Here is a 20,986-nt window from a genome sequence, read left to right on the forward strand (position 1 = left end):
ATTAAATTATATTTAAAATCTGTAGATATAAGTAATTTTTATAGCCTTTTTTACCTAAAATAAAAAATAACAGGTGTGTTTATACATTTGTTACAGACCAGAATTCGGTGTATATTTATAGTAACTACAGAAACTTCCTCTAAACTCCACATTTNTGTGAATATTCATCTTCAGAATCAATGGAGCAATTAAGATTTAGTGAATAGTCACTATTATTATTATAACGATGAAAATGTTGTTTTAACGCGCATTTTGGTGTAAAAAATAGGATATTTTTGTTAAATATAAAACTGACAGAATGATAGAAAAGATTGATTTATCGCTTACATTGATAACTATCGGTTATAAATGGAATGATTATTAATTGTATAGTAGATGATAACATAATCGATGATGATTAATCATTATTTCGATTATAAAAATAAAGAAGAGACCTACTTTCTGTTCGTAAAGATAAAGTGCAGCATATACAACGACATATATAGTCATAAAAACTGCTATTTTTGCAGCTGTAATGGATCGTAGACGTCCTCTAGTTACAGTATATCCTTTCCCAATTAGAATGAGTAAGAGTAGGAATATAAGAGTGCTTATAGCTTCTAATAATTTACCTAAAATAAAAAATAGAAATTCATCTTTAATTCTTATTACAGACTAGAATTCGGTGTATATTTATAGTAACTACAGAAACTTCCTCTAAACTCCACATTTTAAACATTTTTTTAGAAATTTAGAAAAAATGTCTAAAAATTTAGAAAAATTTAGAAAAAGGTACTTATGGGTTGAGGACTCCTGTCGGAAATTGCAATTTTTCCGAAAGATTTTTCCGAAATGCAAGTTTTTATTTTTCAATTTTACTAGTCTACTGTTATTTAGTTAATTACATTCAAAAACGCAATTTTAATCGCAATTTCCGGTTAGTTTTAATATTTAACAAATTTCAAAAACTGCTTACTTGAGCAGTAACAACTTAATTTTGTCTTCAAATACTAAAAATAAAAAGAACCATCGGACGAAAAAATTTTTATTAGCCTATTGTTAATGTAAGGTTAACTCTGGTGTAGATTGGGCCTAAAATCCGACTTCTGACGCCAGTGTAAGTTTGCCGACGTTAAGGGGGAATAAAGTCTATCTCGCGTCAGAATGAGCCTAAGGGAAACCGCGTATGTGGGCGGTGGCGATGGAGGCAAATGAAGTACAAGTGTTTTACAAAAAAAAACCCGTTTCTTTGTTCGAATTCATGCTTACATCGATATTGGACAATTCCAAATCTCGGTGCTCCTGTGAACGGCGAAAGTTCGGGTGATCGGTCGCAGCCGGGGCGGACGAGAAGGATCACTGGACGATACAGATGTTCGTTGTTAAGCTGCGGCGTCCTGGGTGATTGGCGGTTGCACAACACAATCTAAATCACAACGGTAGGCTTAAAATGCAAGACTCGCACGAGAAAACCCTCCCTTGTTCGTTCCACGTGCAAAACAACGTGTGTTCAAGATGACATAAACGAAGATTTCTCTGTAAAATAATTAACTCTTTGTGGTTACCCTTAAGACAATGACAAGAAATATGTTTATGAAAAGTGAATGTTTATGAATTTATATAAGTTTAAAACAGGTTAAGTAAAAAGTTGCAATGGAGAATGTTGTTGTTAGAACGAATTTACAAATTGTCTTATCTTTCTTTCTCAATAAATAAACAAATATGGTTAACGACGGAATATCGGAAGTGGCTATTTTGTTTTCGAGATGACGTTTTCGCTTGCTTGCTATGAATACGGGGGCGTAAGGCTACCGTTCACTTGTCAGGACGTCTAATTGGCTCTCAAATTGTCAGGCGAGTGGATAGAGAGAATTTGGGGTCGACGATAAGGTGAAGGGCGTGATCGAGTAAAGGAGTCTACCATATTTATAACAAATAAAATAACAATTTATGAAAAATAAGCAAAATGACAAAAGACTACACAAAGCTCTTTTCTATACCGACCTAGAGATAGTTTTACAGTTCTTTCATATCTCTGTATAGCCGTCCCCTTGACGATTCTGAACGATCCAAGGGTTATAATCCAGTTTCGGCACAAATTACATAAAATCGCGACTTAAGCGGAATTCAGCGGGTTCGGAAGATCGGCGCGATGTCGTCTATCCGGCGTTTGTTAAGATACTCCCCGAGAGGGGGTAAGAACGGTCTTTTATAGGTTTTGTGGGGAATTTCCACCACGTGATCGGATGTTCATGAGTTAAAGGTTATAGGTGATCCTGGGATCTACAACAAATGACGACATTTAGATGCTAACTGTAAACCTTCTTGCAAGACGAGATGCAAGTTCTGCAGAGAACAATGGATGTTGCTAGTTAAGACCGGAAAGTTTACCGGGCAAGATCGTTTTTTCTTTTAGGGCGTTACATAAACGAAAGTTTAATTAATTAACATTTTTGTTAATAAAAGATCGGAATGTTCGTCATAAGAATTCCGGATCTCACACTTGCAAATGATTGGCTGCTTAAAATTTGCAATCGCTTTTCGCTTTTGGTTGTGTGGGTCAATTTTGCTAAGCGAATAAAAATTGCTTTTCGCATTCGCTTTCTCTATTTGCTCAGTGTGAACTAAGCTTAACAAGTGCAGAGATCGTTTCTTTCTTTCCGGCTCCGCCTCAAAGACGACAAAGTTGCGCGATGACCTGAGGAACCCGAGATCGAACCCGAACGGGTTAAAAAAACCCATAAAACTTAGCTTCGTAGTCTGATCGTGTATGTCCCTCATCACGTGGCTACCTCATTGTGACTTAATCGAATTCATAACGGGAGTGTTAAAAAGCCTAATTATTAATTCGCTTTTTAAAGAGTTAATTAAAGAAAGCAATTAAAAATAACAAAGTTTTAATATTAATACTTAAATTATAATGTTATTTAATTTTAAAATATCGACAAATCAATTTAAAGTGAAAAACATTTTTTTTCGTTTGATCTCTCAATCCGGCAACACTTAACGGATTTCATTTTGATTAGCGCATTGAGCTGTTATAGCTTCGTTTCTGGTTTTTTCAGTTTAAAAACCGAAATGGAAACCACTTCTAGTGAATGCAATGCTCGTCCTAAAGTTTACTTTGACATTAAAATCGGAGAAGAGAAAATCGGAAGAATTGTTTTCGAGTTATTCACCGATATAGTACCAAAAACAGCAGAGAACTTCAGAGCTTTGTGCACGGGAGAAAAAGGAACTGGAAGCAAAGGAAAACCACTTCATTATAAAGGTTGCAGCTTTCATAGAATAATCAGGCAGTTTATGATACAAGGAGGCGATTTCACAAATGGCGATGGAGCTGGTGGAGAAAGTATCTATGGTGAGAAATTCGAAGACGAAAACTTCCAACTAAAGCATGATAAGCCTGGACTTTTAAGCATGGCTAATGCCGGACCCAATACTAATGGCTCTCAGTTTTTCATCACAACCGTTCCGACTCCCCATCTGGACGGAAAGCACGTCGTCTTCGGTTGCGTCTATAAAGGGATGAGCGTGGTCAAGGCACTGGAACAGGTCGGCACTGGCCAGAACGATGCTCCGACGGAGCATTGCGTGATAGAAGACTGCGGCCAGTTTGCTCCCGGAGTCTCAGATTTTGGCCTGTGCGAGTGCGATGGCACCGAAGACGTGTATCCGCCTTTTCCGGACGATTCTGACCTGGACTTCACGCAGCTGGATGCTATCGTGCAGATCGCCAACGCCATCAAATCTTCTGGTAATATATACTTCAATAAGGAAGATTTTGTCACTGCCAATTTAAAATATAAAAAGGCACTCAGGTATCTCAACAGATTACACGAAGTTAACGATTTGAAAAAGGAAGAAGAGAAAAAATTGTCTTCGATAGTGTTACCGTGTATACTGAATAGTGCAGCCTGTAAAATTAAACTAAAACGATATGATGCGGCCATCGAAGATTGCAATGAGGCCCTTGACATAGAATCACAGAGTTCCAAAGCCCTGTTTCGACGCGGTCAGGCGTATCACGGCAGTAGGGATTACGAACGAAGTCTGGCAGATCTGCATGAAGCTCTACGATTGACTCCTAACAATAAAGCTATTATTGCAGAAATTACTGCAGTTAAAGGTGAAATACAAGCTTATAAAGCCAAAGAAAAAAAGGCTTATGCAAAGTTATTTGCATAAACATATACATGTTCTTCTAACTCAATTAATGCATTTTTTGAAAAATTTAATCTTTTTAAAATGTCTATTAATTGATATTGTTATAGTAATATTGTGAATATATGCTTTGAAAATTTACACCTGCAAACAATTCGAAAAGATGTATGCAAAGAGAGATGACGGTGACGATAATTAAAACTTGCACGTGTTCCAAATTAGTTGTAAATTTTTTATGTTAAAATTTTATATTGAATGGCACATTGATAGATAAAACTATTTTAAATTATTAGATTTATATTCTAAATATGTAAAAATCAAATGGAACTGATGTAGAATATGAAAATATAAAAGAAAAAATATATATATATTTGTCCTCCTCCAAATATTTTTCAATAGTTTTCATATTGAATATAAAACAATAGATAAATAAAATAGTTTGTGAATGAAGTTAGAGAATGCTTCCAATTTTTTTGTTAATATGCTTATATGTTGCCTGATAAAACTAGCTGCTGTAGGTTGCTACAAGCAATTTCCACTTTAGAAAGAAACAACTATTTGTTTATTTGTAAATATGTTTATATTATTACTAATTTTGAGTAAATGATTATAAAGCATCCAATGATACATTTATTTTCCAGTCTAAAAGTTACAAATTTCCCATTTTTGTGTAGCCATATACAGTGTGGTGCCTCGAATAACGGACTTTCCGTTCGGCAGTTACGTGAGGCGAACAACGGTCTTTCTGCAAACAAGTTCTAATGATGTTTCCACTCTTTTGCCGTTGCCAATGACAATTGGCTATTTTTATAATATGTTAGTATTATTAGAATATATTATTAGTATATCTGAAGTACAGAGCTCCTGTTGGGATTCGGCTTGCTCCCTTGTTTATTACGTACATCACCTCAGTGCAGGGTATTTATATTGAGGCCAACAGGATCAATGACCTCTACAATCACACCCTTGCCCATCATTTCTGACAGGTGTTGAAGAAGAGAGAGAAACTGACCACCTTGGACATGTTTTTCAATAAGTTGCCAAAAAACAAAGGATGGAACAAGAGATGACCCTGCAAGCTCCGGTAGCCTTTCCTGAATCTAACTCCGATTAAAAAATAATAAAAAGAGACCTGCTGCAATGTGTGAAAAGTCTGTATCTGTATGAATGTGTTCCTCCACTTCTCCTCACAACATCTGACTACCCGGCATAATTGGTGACTGCTCCATTTTCATTTTTTTATGGTACAGTACGGTTATTTTATGCTGCGGAACAAATTATATGTTTTAACATATATTTCTATGGGAAAATGCGTTTCGTATAACGGACTTTTCACTTAACGGACGTGCACCTGGAACAGATTAAGTACGTTATACGAGGCACCACTGTATGTTTTGTCTTCAGTATTACCAAATTTTAATTAGCCATAGTGTAATAAAGTGAAAATTGCTAATGTCTTTTAATTCAAAGCTTTGTCGGGCAATATTTAATTTATCTGCAATATAATTTGATTTGTTTTTAATGATGTCAACATTAATGGTTACATGAAAATTGTCTTAAGTAATTTAGTGTTTCCAAAATATCCTTTCTTTCAAATGACAATTTTTGGGTTAACTTTCTGAATGATTTTATCCACAAAATAAAGATTATATCAAAATTTATTTAATGTTTGTTTTTCATAATTAAAATTTATAATAGTTTTTGCATCTTTAAACGTTGTTATTCAGATATATTTTATAGGGAAATTTGATTGTTATGCTTTCCAGCAGCACAGTAATTTTAAGGATAACTTATGTTTATAATATAATTGAAACATTTCATACTTAACTTTTATATATAAACTGTTCTGTCTGTTAAATTTTAGGAGTATGTTTCTGGAAAAACTTATTGTAAATGATTGAAAGTTAATTTGAATTTTACAAAATATGCTACAATTTCCATCTCAAATTGGAATTGGCCTGTAAAACAAAATCAATCACAATTTCATTTTTAAGAGAGACTCAAAAACAATATTTGATTAAAATATTTACAAGAAATGGAAATTTATTAAACTAGTTTTAATTTTGTTTTGAAGTGTACTTGTTGTAAAGTAAACTAAAATGTATGAAAAAATATTTTTACATTATGCAAAAACCACATATAAATTAGAAAAGTTTATAAAATACCTATCTAAATTATTTTCCCGTAACTGTTAATACAGAGGATAGCAAGTAATTGTTTACATGTTTATCTGTTGGATGATCTCATTGTGTTTTAGAATTTGTGTACACATGTGATAAAATTCACAATTATAAAATTTAAAACATTTTATTAAAATATATATCNCCTTGACGGGAGGTGCGTCGGACTACTGAGCATGTCGGATTAAAAAACGTCGGACTATAGAGGGACAACTGTAATTTACGTCAACTAGAGTTCCAAGCCACAGTAAATATCATTATTTGGCAAATTTATTAAGTAAAAAAACGTTAAAAAATTGACGCAATTTCCTACTATATTTAATTGAAATTAACGTTATTAAAATGTGTAAAATATAACGATTAAATATCAATTTTCTAATTTTTGGCTAGATCAGCTACCGATCGTATATCAGCTACTAATTCTGCTCATTGCAACAAATGACTTTTGTTTGATAGGCGCCTATTTGCTTCTCAACAGACAAATACGATACAAGACGTTTTGGATGCTGCAGTCGTAAATCTTCTGTAGAAACCGCATTTCATTGAAAAGAAACTATCTCCATACATTCACTTTATTTATTATTTTTAAATTTTACATATCTTCAACACTCCATTTATACGCAAGTTCTTCAAAAGCCTTTCTCTGTGCAATATTATCGAAATATTTCTTCTCAAAACCGTTTGATCGATCTACGCCGTCCCATCTATGACCAGGATTAATATTGAATCTGTTAGGTGGTGCGGGTGGACCTTTATAAGCTTGAACATTTTCTGAAAACAAAAATAAACATTATTTTACCAAGCAATTCTTCCAAATTTTTAAAACGTATTTTTTTATTTTGTTAAATTTTACAAAGGAAACTGATCTCTGTACATGCTATTGTAAATATTTTGAAAACAACCATGAAAATATCAAAAAAGAATTTAAAAGTACATCAAACTTAAGATATAATCTGATTAATTTTTATCAAGGGCATATTTCAATATATTACATATTACAGTTTAATTTTCTATAACCAAACATGTAAAAGTAAATTATCTGTATATTCTATTTTAAGTATTATAAAACAAATTTTTTACTTCTGTAAATTTATGCTTGTAACTTCTAAATAATCTTTTCATAGATTGCATCAAATAATCGATTAGTTAACTTCATAAATTTAACTAATTTATTATTATAAGTAGACATTATTATTATTATAAGTAGACATTAATCATTATTATAAGTAGACATGTTCAATGTTAATTTTATTAATTACTTAATAAAATTTAAGATGTAATAATTAAATATAGAATGATCTTCAAACAAGAATATAAAACTACATGAATATATTACTTATGAATATGTAAATATAAAACTATATGAATATATTCAAATATTTTGAAAGTTGAATTCTGTTTACATCTGTCTAAATTTATAAGTTACCATTGCTTTCTGATGTTACTCATTCTATTACAGCCATAACCTTTTCTAACATATATTCTCGAATGGCCAATGGCCAAGGTGGTTAAGGCATCGGCCTGCCACTCCAAAAGACTCAATCAAATCTAGGCAGTCAAAACATCCAAGAATTTTTTGAGAATTGTTCCTTCCTCATCACCCAGTCATTCTTCATTGTGGGCCTGGCCAAACCCACAAGGATAGACATGACTAAAAACATGCTCTTAGTGCCCACTTGGAGGAAAGAATAATAATAATAATTATATAGTGTGTGATTTTAAAATATGGATAAGATCTTTGTTTTTAATATTTTTCAATTAAAAGAGCTTTTTAGGATTTTAAATCTAATTTAAAATAGCATTTAATTTTTTTGGAATAATGCCAAGATGAAACTATACTGATTAAACTTTGAAAATATTAGTTCCAGTATTATTGAACAGACTTCAAAATTACACATAAGGTTCCAAAAATAATAACTGAATAATAATACATGCAACTTGATTTATTTATTTATGATATAGTCTTTTGTAAGTTAAAATATCATTTTACAACTGATATTTTACAACAGAATTAAACTTAATAATATAGATTAATTATACAGAAATTACGAAATACAAAATTTTTTTGTTACTTTCAATTTTATCCATATTCATAATCAAGGATCTAGAGCAGTGATTCTTAACTGGTGTTCTACAAACTTTCCTCTGGTGATCAATGAAAATATTTTTAATGTTTTATGCAAAATTTATTCTAATATACAAGCGTCTCCTCCTAGCATTGAAATCCTGCTTCTATGCAGGGTCCACTTTCTTGCATGCCCTTCTCCATTTGGTACAGTCCAATGCGTTTATTGGGGTGATGTTCGCCCTTTTTATGTCATCTTGCAGTTGGTCCATCCACCTCATTTTGGGGTGCCCTCAGAGTCGACATCCAGGTGGGCTGAGATGTAATGCTGTCTTCGCCACTGAGTGTTCATCACTACACATAATATTAATATGTCCATATCATCTGAGTCTTGCTTCCCGCATCTTTTCAGATATTGGGGCCACTTTCATGATCTTTTGGATGTCTTCATTCGAGATATGGTCAAGTCAGATAAAGCTGAGGCACCAGCAAAGCATCTTCATTTCCATGGTATGGAGAATTTGTTCATGGCGGGTACTTGATGGCCAACAGATTTGTAGACTTTTGCCTTCAACCTGATCTGCATTCGGCTGTCACAGAGGATACCAGTGCACTGCCGCCACTTTAGCCAGGCTGCATTGGCCTGCACCTTTGCATCCAGAATGGTTTCATCATCATTGCTGATGAGTGAGCCAAGGTATTTGAAGAGTGGGCTTCTTGAGATCTTGTCCCTTAATGTTAATCAGACCTTAATCTAATATACAATATATTACTTTATTCATAGACACTTTCATTGTTCTATTTTATTCAGTACAATCAAGCTAATTAGTTTATTGCTTCATTTTTCACGAGAATAGTAAACATGGAATTGCTTAATGAGTTTCAAATATATTGATGCTAATGATTCTTCTAATAAAAAGCATATGACCATATCCTTGTAATAAAACATATGGTGTTCCATGGTTTCAGAAAGGTTGAGAACCAAATTTAGAGTAAAAATAAGTAATCAAGTGCTAAAAGTAAAGTGATCCTCTAACTCTTAATCTTCAGTTGTGAATAAGACTACAAGATGAAAAGTACTCATGATAAGTACTTCGAAACAAAAAAACTACTTTTTATTTGTTTTTCCAAACAAAAGCATTTGGAAAAACGAATAAAAAGGCTGCATTTTAAAGGTTTTTGTTTCAAGGTGAGTTGTATTTAAGTGTAGTTACAGAAGAGTGTAAATATGGCAAGTTAAGTACTGGTAACACATTACAAATATTGAAAATATGCACAACTTTAAATATGTCTTATCCAAATTACTAAAATATGGCAAATATCCCAAATGGATTATCAAACTACATAACTTTTTGTCTAAATTTTGGCTGAAATTGCATTAGTTCATAGTTAACAAAGTAGGAATGAATAATGAAAACATTCATGTATCGATAGGTAATAATCCATACAAAAAAACAGTTTTCTTATGATAATGGAAACTGTAAAAAAATATAATCCTGTACCATCAAAAGAATCCAAATAGAATTACATAAATAATTGTAAAAAATACATGATTTTACACAATTTCAATAATTCCATTTTATAAGTTGTTATTGTTTAAAAAACTTGTCATTAAATAATATAAAACTTTTTTATTCCATTATTGTTGAAATTATCTACAGTACAGAAAAAATTATTAATAAATTTAACAATGAGTTAAAAATTTATCGTATATACTAATCTGAAATGAATGTTGTTACTGTTCTAAATGTACTTAATACAATAATGTTGAAATAAATTTTTTTCATTCCTGTAAAATTTTTTAATATAATAATATTTTTTTTGTCTTTGTGTATAATTTTAAATAAGCATTAAAAAGATTTTTATAAATAGGTCTGTTTAATTAAACATTTCATATAATTAACTACACATTATTCAGAATATATTAGCTTATGTAACATTTTTTAAAAAACATGTTTAAATTAACACATTATCCACCACAAGATATTACACGTGTGACTCACCAAAAGTTTTCTCTGCTGCTTCAAAGTACAAGGTCTGTGCCTTGACAATTGATTACACAATATACTCCATGGAGTACCAATAGTACTTCAAAGCATTTCTGTAAATTTATGGTACACAAAACTTCTGATTATCCATGTGCACATTTCTATTTGTGCATTGTCAAAATATTAGAATTACTGTAAAATCACAATGTATCATAAGCAACATTTCAATCTTCACTTAGCACATTCCTCCCTCAACTGTCAATTCTAAAAAGCAAAAGTGAGGTAAGTCATTACTATTTTTTTGTAATGACTTACAAAAATTTTTACAGTAGATAAAGTTGATGCTATAAACAGTAATTTAAAAAAAATACACTGGTAGCTCAGGATACAAACGCCCCAGCATACGAAATTTTCAAGATACAACATGAAATTTGAACATATTTTTGCTCCATGATATGAACAAAAACTCACCATACGATGTACATTAGTTCGCAATGCCATTTTCTATTCACTTCTGTTCATTGGTCTCAGTCTGTGTGTTTACTTCATCGTGGAAGGATCTCGCTCGATAAAGGAAATCTTGAGGTATTATCAGAAAGTGACTTATTTTATTGAAAAGAAACATCCCAAAAAGGTTCACACTGGCCGTATTGCTGCTCAGAGTAATGACATTTGCCTAAGTCATTTTAGAAACATTTTAAAAAGTAGACAAAGCCAAACCTCTTTGGATAGATATTTTACCAAGTGACCTCTATCAGTGAAAGTGCTGGTGGAAGTGAAGGAAAGAAAGCAAAAAGCAGTGAATAAAAAATAAAAAAAATATATAAACACTAATTTTTTAACTTTTCTGTTTAAGTTATTGTTACATTATGTTATGTAAGTTAAGTTTTAGTATCATTTCCCTTCTCCCTCTCCTCTGCCACCAGTTTACACCTCCACCAACATCTATCCTCAAAGGTAAAGTGCAAATAAAACTACATTTTTTTTATCAATTATTATTCTATTGTTGTTATTTATACATTTACAACTACAAAACGCATTTTTCAGTGATTTCCTTACTATAGTTATTTTTTTTAATATACTACGTAGCTTTAATTTGAGTGTATTTTTCATGTTGAAATGAATTATTTGGTTTTACATGTAATCGTATGAAGAAAAATGATTCACCTTATGACATTTTCATGATACGATCTCAGTTTCGGAAAGGATTAATTTCATATCCTGAGGTACCACTGTATATCCTACTAGCCCTAAAATTAAAACTCACAGTAATTTTAAAAAATCTAATAATTATACATAGAAATGTTATGTTTATTGACTAAATATGCATTTCAGCTTAAGAAACTTAGGACTCACACTTGCTTTGAATTATAACTCAGTTAAACTGTATATATACAGTACTTCATTTAAAACCTATGAGCAGGGGTGTCCAACCTTTTTGTTTCTCTGGGCCACATTGGAAGAAGTCGAGGAGTTTGGGCCACAAGTATATATAATATATATTTGTGGCCCAATATACAAGTACATTTAAGGATTAACACGTCTAGATTATAATAATAAGTATTAAATCTTTATCACGAAAAAGGATATTTTAAAAAATTATTTCTACAGACTCTTTCAATTTTTACTTAGAAATAGATAAATTCATTTATTATAAAAGAGACAAATGAAAATTTATTTGAAAAACAAATATTTGTTTTATTTGGGTCTCTATTTAATAAAAAGTGATGAAACACCAAGTGCATTTTTATTCAACAAATATATTTATAAATAATATGTAGCCCAAGAAGTAGCCAATGCACAAATGATAATTTCTATGTCAAACAAAAAAAAAAAGTAGCCACATTTGGCGCAATGTAGCCAAATCTTGCAACGTTGGAAGAAATACTAAATAAAGCTGGAGTTGTGACTCAAAGGATTATAGACCCAAATGCAGGGAAAGGAAAGGAGAAAAGATAAAGAAAATTAAGGGTCAATATTTGCAAAACAGAAGATCTATTTAACCTTTCTCAGTATTTTTCATCTTTTGTCCTTTTTCTCCTTTCCCCAAATTTGGGTCCATACTCCTTTGAGTCACAACTTCAGCTTTATTTAGTAATCCTTCCTCATTCACACATCTCCAAGTATTTGAAAATATTTCTTTTCCACTCAAAAATAAAATATGAATAAAGGTTTATGACTTTGTGAAACTTCATTTTTGAGTTTATGCAGTTGAAATAAATAAATAATGAAAAAATTAAAACATTTGTCGGTCTTATTTACATGTTTATTGGGTCACGGGTTGGACACCCCTGGTTTAGAGGGATATTTCAAATTATCCATGATTTCCATGAATATCCAAATAATTGGGAATTTGATGTACTTTAACTTTTCTTAGCATAGCAAACCAAAACTTATTTTTAGCATATGATTTTTTAATTTTTTTATGTTTATGCAATGTATATGTATATTGACTGTACATGTAAATTCATTCATCTAAGTCTTGAGGCATATATATTGTACCTTGGATAAAACTTTCAAAACTAGCAAAGATATTTTTTTTAAAAAACCAACTCAATGAGTAAATTTGAATTTTCTGAAATGAAAAGAACATAAATCTATAGAACAAAGAGAATGGCCCAGGAGGCATGAAAATTATTTCAATGGTGGCAGTTAACATATTAAAGTAACAGAAACCTAAACATTCATTGATTAAATAATATGAAACATACCAGTAGTTTCATCTTGATTCTTTAAATTTTTTTTCCTGATGTAGGCCAACATTGGATCACCTTCCCTTAATTGACTTTTCAGATGATCTTCAAGTTCGGGATCATCTTTGTATCGTGCAAAAGGTGTTTCTTTAAACTCTGGTTCTGCATTATCTTCAATGCTATAATAAAAAACAATGGTTCAAAAATTATTCATTTCTTTAAAAATTATCAAGGGTAGTACAGTAGCACTGCACCTTAATATGATTAATCTTCACTTAGCACACTAACAAAAATTTCCAATCCAAATTATTCAAACCCTAAAAGTCAAACTTTGACCAAGTAACTTTTGTTAGAATCATCTTTCCAACATCTACACAACTCTAGTGATAAAAACTTACTTTATGTACCATAACTCCTTAATTTACACATAGCATGCATTTAAAAAAATGGCAAAATGTCACTATCATAGTCCAAACCATTGCTGATTAGACTGATCTCAAAAAAAGTGCAAGAAGCTAAATCAAATGATGTCATTCCTCAGATGTTGATTCTCTTCAGTAGTGCTAGAGATATTCGCATATTTATTAAACAAATCAAAATCTTTTAAAAATTTTGCCCACCAGTGGCCAAGCGGTTTTCATTCCCTGAACACTGGGAGTTCAGTCATGGGTTCACGCCTCACTTGGACAGGCTGGCTACATGGAGTTTTCCAAGTTTTCTCCACGTCTGTAATGCCTAAATAGGGGCCAGTTTCCCTTAAAAACACGTCCCAGAAGGCATCCTCCCTAGGCAGATCATGTTGTGTTGCATTGCCATAACTAAACATACAAACTTTTAAAAATTTTTGTCACAGTTTAGTATCCTTTACCTCAAACTTATGCAATCATGTTATAAACTTGGTCCAAACATAATTTTATAACGGCATAAGATCACAAATCTCAATCTTATATCTAATTTTAGACAGTTAAAGTTCAAAATTTAACAAAATGAATTTGTTAATAGTGAAATACAATAATTATGACACAAAATTTACAACAGTTTATAATTAACAATTTTCCTTTAAAGTTTAATTAACAGTAACGTATAGAGTGATAGAACAATAAATGCAAATAAAATTTTTACTTGGTTCCAAACAAAATGAATTATTTTAGAAAGCAAAAGAATTTAACAAACTTTTATCCAACAGAAAAATGCTTCTTAACTTCTAACTTACAATTGTAACTTTCTGAAAATCAATCACATATTCATTGAAATGCTCTATCAAGTTTTAGAAGTTTCAAGTTTTTATCTTTAATGATGACTATTGAGCTGGACCCTAAAATGTTACATGACATCCTTTTTATATACAATAGTTTCAAGAAGTACTTTTTTAAAAACTAAATGAAAACACATATTGCCACTTAGGATAGATCTTCAATACACAGGTATCCCTTGATTAATGTGGTTAATTAATCCCTCAATGCTACTGTGTATATCAAAGATACCATATGTGATTAACACAATTATATTAAGTAAAGACAGCTGGCAAAGCCCATGTTAATTAAAACTTCTGCCACATATATAAATAGGTTGCTGTAATTAATTTTGTGCATTAATCAAATCCTCCATTAAGCAAGGGGTTTGATTAACTGGGCTAGAGCTGCTAGAAATAGTTCTGGAACTTGGAGTTTGAAATGGCTTTTAGAGTTCTTATCACATTTTTTTTCTATGGCTTCTGTCTTTGAAACCTTTTTCCTTCAACACAGTTTTCAATTCCAGAAAAAGGAACAAGTAAGAGGAACCCAAACATGGCAAATGCAGAGGATATTTGACCAATAGGACATTGTGTTCAGCCAAGTACTGGTTTATAGTCAGTGTCATAACATGACACATTGTATTAAAGAAACGATGACTTGAACTGCCATTTTTTTGGATGCCTTCAGCAGTTTGTGGACTTCTGACCATTTTCCTCACAAAAAATTTCATTGCAACATTGCTCCTGTAGGTCCAACAGTTTGGAATGCAACACTGGCACTAGAGATGGTCTCTCTTTTTCCTGTCTCTCTGCCACCACACACAAACCACTAAGATAACATCTAATATGCAAACACCCTAATGGCTAGTCTATTACTGGGGTACAACATCTATCCACTAGAACTTTTCATTTTTCGTAAAAAAATAATTCTCATAATTATTGATTACATCTTCTACATTCAATACTGAAGCACAGCAACCAATGATTGGTTACAATGTTTGCCACTCTAGCCACCTTGAAAAGCTTTACACAATGAATATTTATTGAAGCTCTCTCATTTAGTGGTTGCAAAGTTATAAGTGTTTATTTGCTTAAAAAAACAGAAATTTTTTTAAACATTTACCTTATTTACAATGATTTTTTCTCTACCCTATCATAAAAAAATAATCATTGATGCCACAGTGATGAAATTGTAAAAATGATGGCAGGACCTTTCTAGATGATATTTTTTTGTATTGTGATATTGATTGGTCTAGATTCCTTAGTTGCAGACTTTAATTTAAAAACAGTAATATTTGGAAAAATGCATATTGTGAATAGCTCATTTTTGAGCAAATATAAATTTTACCAAGCTGCAATATAACTCATTTAAAAGAGCACTAAATTGAGCAATTTAATGTAAGACGATAAATTAAGACTCTACAACCAATAAATGGTGTGAAGTATGGCTAAGCAATAAATAACAAACTTTTCATAACCTCTTCTGGGTTCTTCGTTGCGTTTTCTTAATTCTAAATAAGCTGGATCTTCAAAATCATTCAAGAATATAAAATTCAAATATAAAATCAAACAGTAGATGAAGAGTTCAAATAAAGAGAATTTCTGTGCATGTGTTCACTGTGTCACATCAAACACTAAATATTGCTGTCAAGTAAAGCATGCCACACCATTGATAGACACATCTCTTCCTTAAAATTAATGCACATGGATTTGCATTAAGCCTTAAAAATCTCAACAGCCTCTAACCACTTGTTCTGTGTGACACATAAATTTTAAAGAGACCGCTAGGGGTCGGAAGTGTTAAGTGGTGTTGTACATGTGCTCCGTGTTTAATTGCGATTTCTTGGACATAAAGTGTATTATGAAGGTGTAAATTATTTATCGCTAAATTCAGGAGGACAAGCGCTCTCGGTTAGTATTGTTATTTTTATATTCGGTGGACTTTCGTTCGAGTTTTCGAGGCCCGAAATTTCGGTTTTGGGCAAGTTCTCCAACGTGTTTAGCTCTTTATTTCGTTCTTTTGTCTGCGGGTATAGACTCTTTGAATTGTTATTATAATTATAAATATAATTATTTTGACGGTGAGATACTCATCAACTGCGGAAACACGACTCGTTTCCTTATATCGCAGTGGCCACGACTCGTTTCCATATATCGCAGTGACCTTTTCACTCTGAACAAAGGGCTTTGTTCCCTACCACGTGGTGGAGGTAGCCACTCGGCGTACTGTGTACTGTTGCTATTCCGTTGGGGACTTTTTGTTTTGACTTATTGCATCGGTTAAGTGGCTTGGACTATACACATTGTTCAGTACTGCTTGTATCTTCAATATGGAAGGTGTTACCGTACCTCGGGACGATGTCAATTCCCTCGAGGAAACTATTCTCGCAGAGGCCAATGAGCACTTTGTCAGAATTCTAGACCTAGTGCCAGAGTCTTATAAATCGAATATATCCACTAAGGAGCGCAAGGAAGTTCGGGAAAGGCTTACTTGCCTTTTCTCTTGCCTTGGTCAATTCCAAGGCATCCTGCGTGAGGTCAGATCCAACCACCCCAAGTGTTCTCCGCCAACAGCCCAGGCTGTTCCGGCTACCACGTATGCAGACATCACCCGGCTGAATATGAAACCTACCTCAACAACCAGGACAATAAACAAATCTCTCCGAAACAAACTAGAAAATGAAGGCTCTGGCGGAAGCTTTGCTCTTCTCCTGTACCCAAAAACTGACGAGGAGGGCGGCAATTCCACTACTAACATGCAACTCATTGAAAGTGAAATTATGAAAAAAATAAAACCACATGAGCTCAAAGTGAAAGTTAAAGCAGTGAGAAAAGTAAAGGGGGATGGCATTTGTTTCAGAACAAATAGCCACAAGGAGGCCGAAGTCTTAGCGGAAGCCATTGAAAAGCTTCCAGAAATTCAAAGTAAAATCAAAAGCAAGATATCTGAGGGAAGGAGACCCAGAGTAATTCTTAACAACGTACCCATCACTGTTGACAAGGCTGAAATTCTCCCCATAATGTACGAACAAAATGACTTTCTACACACTACCACCAAAGAGGAGTTTCTTGACAATACAAGGGTAAGCACAATCCTGCACAGAAACAGTACTAAAGAAAACTGCAGGCACATCGTCTTGTCTACAACACCTAGGCTACGTGACTCCCTGATACGTACTAAACATATAGCTATCCAATGGGCCAATATTTTTGTTAATGATTATATCCCACTGGTGCGATGCTTCCAGTGTTGCGGGTATAATCATATTTCGGCCAACTGCCCAAACAAGCAGAGGTGCAGCCACTGTGCCAAGGGACACAGGTTTGGGGAATGTAAGAGGCTTGACCACACCCCTTGTTGCACCAACTGCAAGGAGGCCAATAAAGATATTCCAGTTCAAGACAGATATACCACAGACCACAATGCCTTTAACCCTCGCTGTCCAATTACAATAAGAATGAAGACCCAGACTATAAAACAGACCAACTATGGATTGTAACCAGCCACTACATACTACGAGGTCACCTAATTCTTCTTGTTTGTCCACTACCGCTCATAACCTAATTACAACTCATGCTTCTAACCGTAACAGCCATACCAAAAGGAATATATCAATTCTACAGATTAACTTACAGCGGGCCAAGGCCCCTTCCTCCCTATTAAATAAAACAGCCGAAGATTGGAATTCTGATCTCATTGTGGTCCAAGAACCTTACCTCTTCAAAGGCGAGCTCACCAGTTACTCTGGCATGACATCTTTCCCACCCAGGGGATCTAAGAGCAATTTTAAAACGGCAATTTTGGTTAGGAATAAACACCTTTCTGTTCAGTATTTGCCGCACCTCTCCACTACTTATGTCACCACCTGCTCTATCATAATTAACCATGGAAGCATATTTATCTCCTCAATCTATTGCTCACCGTACCAGGACATCGAGCCTATGTTAGATGACCTGGATCAGATCAGTAAGACAGTCGCTGATAGACCTTGGCTGATTTGTGGGGACACAAATGCCAAATCGTTCTTATGGCACAGCCCAGTCGAAGACAGCAGGGGTTTTCGTATGCAAGAGTTTGTAGCAACTCTGTACTTGACCTCATGTAACACCAGCCCCCTCGCCACATTCTATTCCACAAGAGGTGAAAGCTGGATTGATGTTACCCTGGCAAATATTCATATGGCACCAAATGTTTCCTACTGCTCAACGATGACCGAGCCGAGTGCCAGTGACCATAGGTACATCAAGATCGAGCTACAGTTTGATATTGTGAATACTGTCAACACCACCATGTACCACCACACCAACTGGACTTCCTTCCAACAACTTATTCAAGACAACTGGAACTTTAATATGCCTATTATTCAAATGGACGAAAGGGACATCGACAACTGCATCCAGAACCTCACTAACCTTATACTAAACTGTTACCAACTGGCCAGCAAGAAGAGGACCAAAACAAAGACCAATGCCCCATGGTGGGATGGGGAACTAGCGAGGCACCGTAAGCATGTCCGTACTCTCCGAAAACGCTATCAAAACCAGACGGACGAGCAAATCAGGCTCACCCAGAAGGCCGAATACACATCCAACTTTAATAATTACAAAACCCTAATTAATAAAAAGAGACATCAAGCCTGGAGGCAATACTGCAGTCGGTTTAACGAACCTTGGGGTGACCCATACTATATTGCCTTCAAAAGGAGAGACAAGGTAGATATTCCTATGGCTGTTAAGACTAACGAGGGATCCTATACCAATTCCCTGGAGAATACTCTAAAGGAATTGTTTGAGTATCACTTTCCTCTCGATGACCCTGAGGACGACACCGTGGACCAAACAGAGACCCGTAACAGCACGATTGAACCAACCAACCAGGAAGATGATCGACCCTTTACTTACAGAGAAGTCAATCATGCAATTAACCTTATCAACAACAAAAAGGCACCTGGTATGGATCACATCACTGGAAAAATGGTCAAAGAGGTGTTCCTCGCCATTCCAACAACATTCGTCACACTATACAACCGATGCCTAACTTTGGGTTATTTCCCTCGTTATTGGAAATGTGCATCAGTAAAATTTATTAGGAAACGCCAGAATGAAATCCCACAGTTTGCGAAAGACTATAGGCCTATCAGCCTGCTCCCAATCATGGGCAAGGTTTTAGATAGGCTAGTTATTACCAGGATCCTATCCTACCTAAGAAGAAAGAATGCCCTTAGCCATCATCAACATGGCTTTACTCCTGGGAAGTCCACCACTACGGCTCTCACCAAGATCACAGAGTACATCACCCAGGCTAAAGCTGAAAGGAAGCACACGCTGTTAGTCTCGATCGACTTCCGTGGAGCCTTCGACAACCTCTGGTGGCCCACAATCCTGCAACAGCTCCAGGTTCACCACTGTCCTCGAAACTTATTCCATCTGATCAAAAGCTTTATCAACGACAGGAAGGCTGGCCTTTTTGTGAACAACATTAGTCACTGCCATCATGTCACCAAGGGCTGTCCACAGGGGTCAATCTCCGGTCCGGGCCTATGGACTATCGTCCACAGCGATCTGCTATCTAATATTAATAATGATAATGACAACAACCATCTTATCCAAGGCTATGCTGATGACACAGTTATTCTTGTCTCTGACAAGAACTCTGGCAATTTACCCATCCTCAGTAATAATCTCCTAACAAAGGTCTTCAGCTGGAGCGACAAAAACAAGCTCCCCATCAATTATTCGAAGTGCTGCTATATAATTTTTTCTAAAAACACTCCGCTACAGAGAAGCCCACGCATTGAGATCAATGGTGTCAAAATCTCCCGTGTCAAGGAATTTATATACCTAGGTGTTAAACTCGAGCAACAACTACAATGGTCCAGCCACATTGACATGGTGGTCTCGAAAGCAACTAAGGCATCAAACGCCCTTTTTTCTATCGCTAAGAATACCTGGGGCATTGGATACAAAGCAGCCAAATACATTTATCTAGGAGCAATTGAACCTATTTTGCTCTATGCGGCTCCGATCTGGGCGGAGGCTGCACAGAAGGTTCACATTCAAAGGAAGCTTTCTAAGGCCCAGCGCATTGCAGCTCTTAGGATCTGCAGGGCTTACCGGACGGCCCCGACCTCTGCCCTTCTGGTCATTGCTGGTCTGCTTCCTGTCCACATAAAAGCCAAAATGGCAGCCAGGATCTGGAACATTAACAACTTAGGCACCAGCAACTACCTCTGCAACACCAATAAGAATAATACTATGCTTTCTGATCTCCCTGAGCAAGTAAAGGAAGATATCAAATCCTACGGTATTGAGGTGAAGGATGCTAACTCTAATATGACGGTAGGCTACCCTACCATCAGTAGTTACACCCTTCCTCATGATGATACCTGTGACATCTCCATCTACACCGATGGGTCCAAGAACAACGAGAATGTGGGGGCAGCGTTTGTTCTTATTAACCATCAAAACGGCGACACTCATAAGTCTGCCTTCAAATTAGGTCCTCATTGTTCCGTCCCCCAAGCGGAAATACTTGCTATTACTAAGGCAATCGACTACGTTTTCACCGATTGGTTCCCCCGTAACAAAACCATCATCGTTTATACCGATAGCATCACTGCCATCCACTACATTACTGGCCTCCGACGCAGAGGCGATAACGTTCTTCGAATCCACCGTCATCT

General features: G+C 34.6%; 2 protein-coding genes across 2 annotated transcripts in view; one reads left to right on the forward strand and one right to left on the reverse strand.

Annotated features, from left to right (window-relative positions):
- The first annotated feature begins 3,000 nt into the window (after positions 1–3,000).
- Positions 3,001–4,503, forward strand: LOC111625825 (peptidyl-prolyl cis-trans isomerase D-like). The gene is given in 2 exon segments (XM_023369063.1): positions 3,001–3,121; positions 3,124–4,503. Coding segments are annotated over 2 exon segments (1,083 nt in total). The 5' UTR covers positions 3,001–3,082; the 3' UTR covers positions 4,168–4,503.
- Positions 4,504–6,901: 2,398 nt separating this feature from the next.
- Positions 6,902–20,986, reverse strand: part of LOC111625812 (BUD13 homolog) — a 29,434-nt gene continuing 15,349 nt past the window's right edge. Inside the window, exons 4-5 of the mRNA XM_023369045.1 lie at positions 13,088–13,248; positions 6,902–7,094 (exon numbers count right to left, since the gene is read on the reverse strand). Of these exons, the coding sequence (XP_023224813.1) occupies positions 6,916–7,094; positions 13,088–13,248 (340 nt within the window). The 3' untranslated portion in view covers positions 6,902–6,915. The remainder of the gene's footprint in view (positions 7,095–13,087; positions 13,249–20,986) is intronic.

The sequence above is a fragment of the Centruroides sculpturatus genome, unplaced genomic scaffold, assembly GCF_000671375.1.
Source record: "Centruroides sculpturatus isolate CEXI.00-Female unplaced genomic scaffold, Cexi_2.0 scaffold440, whole genome shotgun sequence".
In the NCBI taxonomy this organism is placed as follows: domain Eukaryota; kingdom Metazoa; phylum Arthropoda; class Arachnida; order Scorpiones; family Buthidae; genus Centruroides; species Centruroides sculpturatus.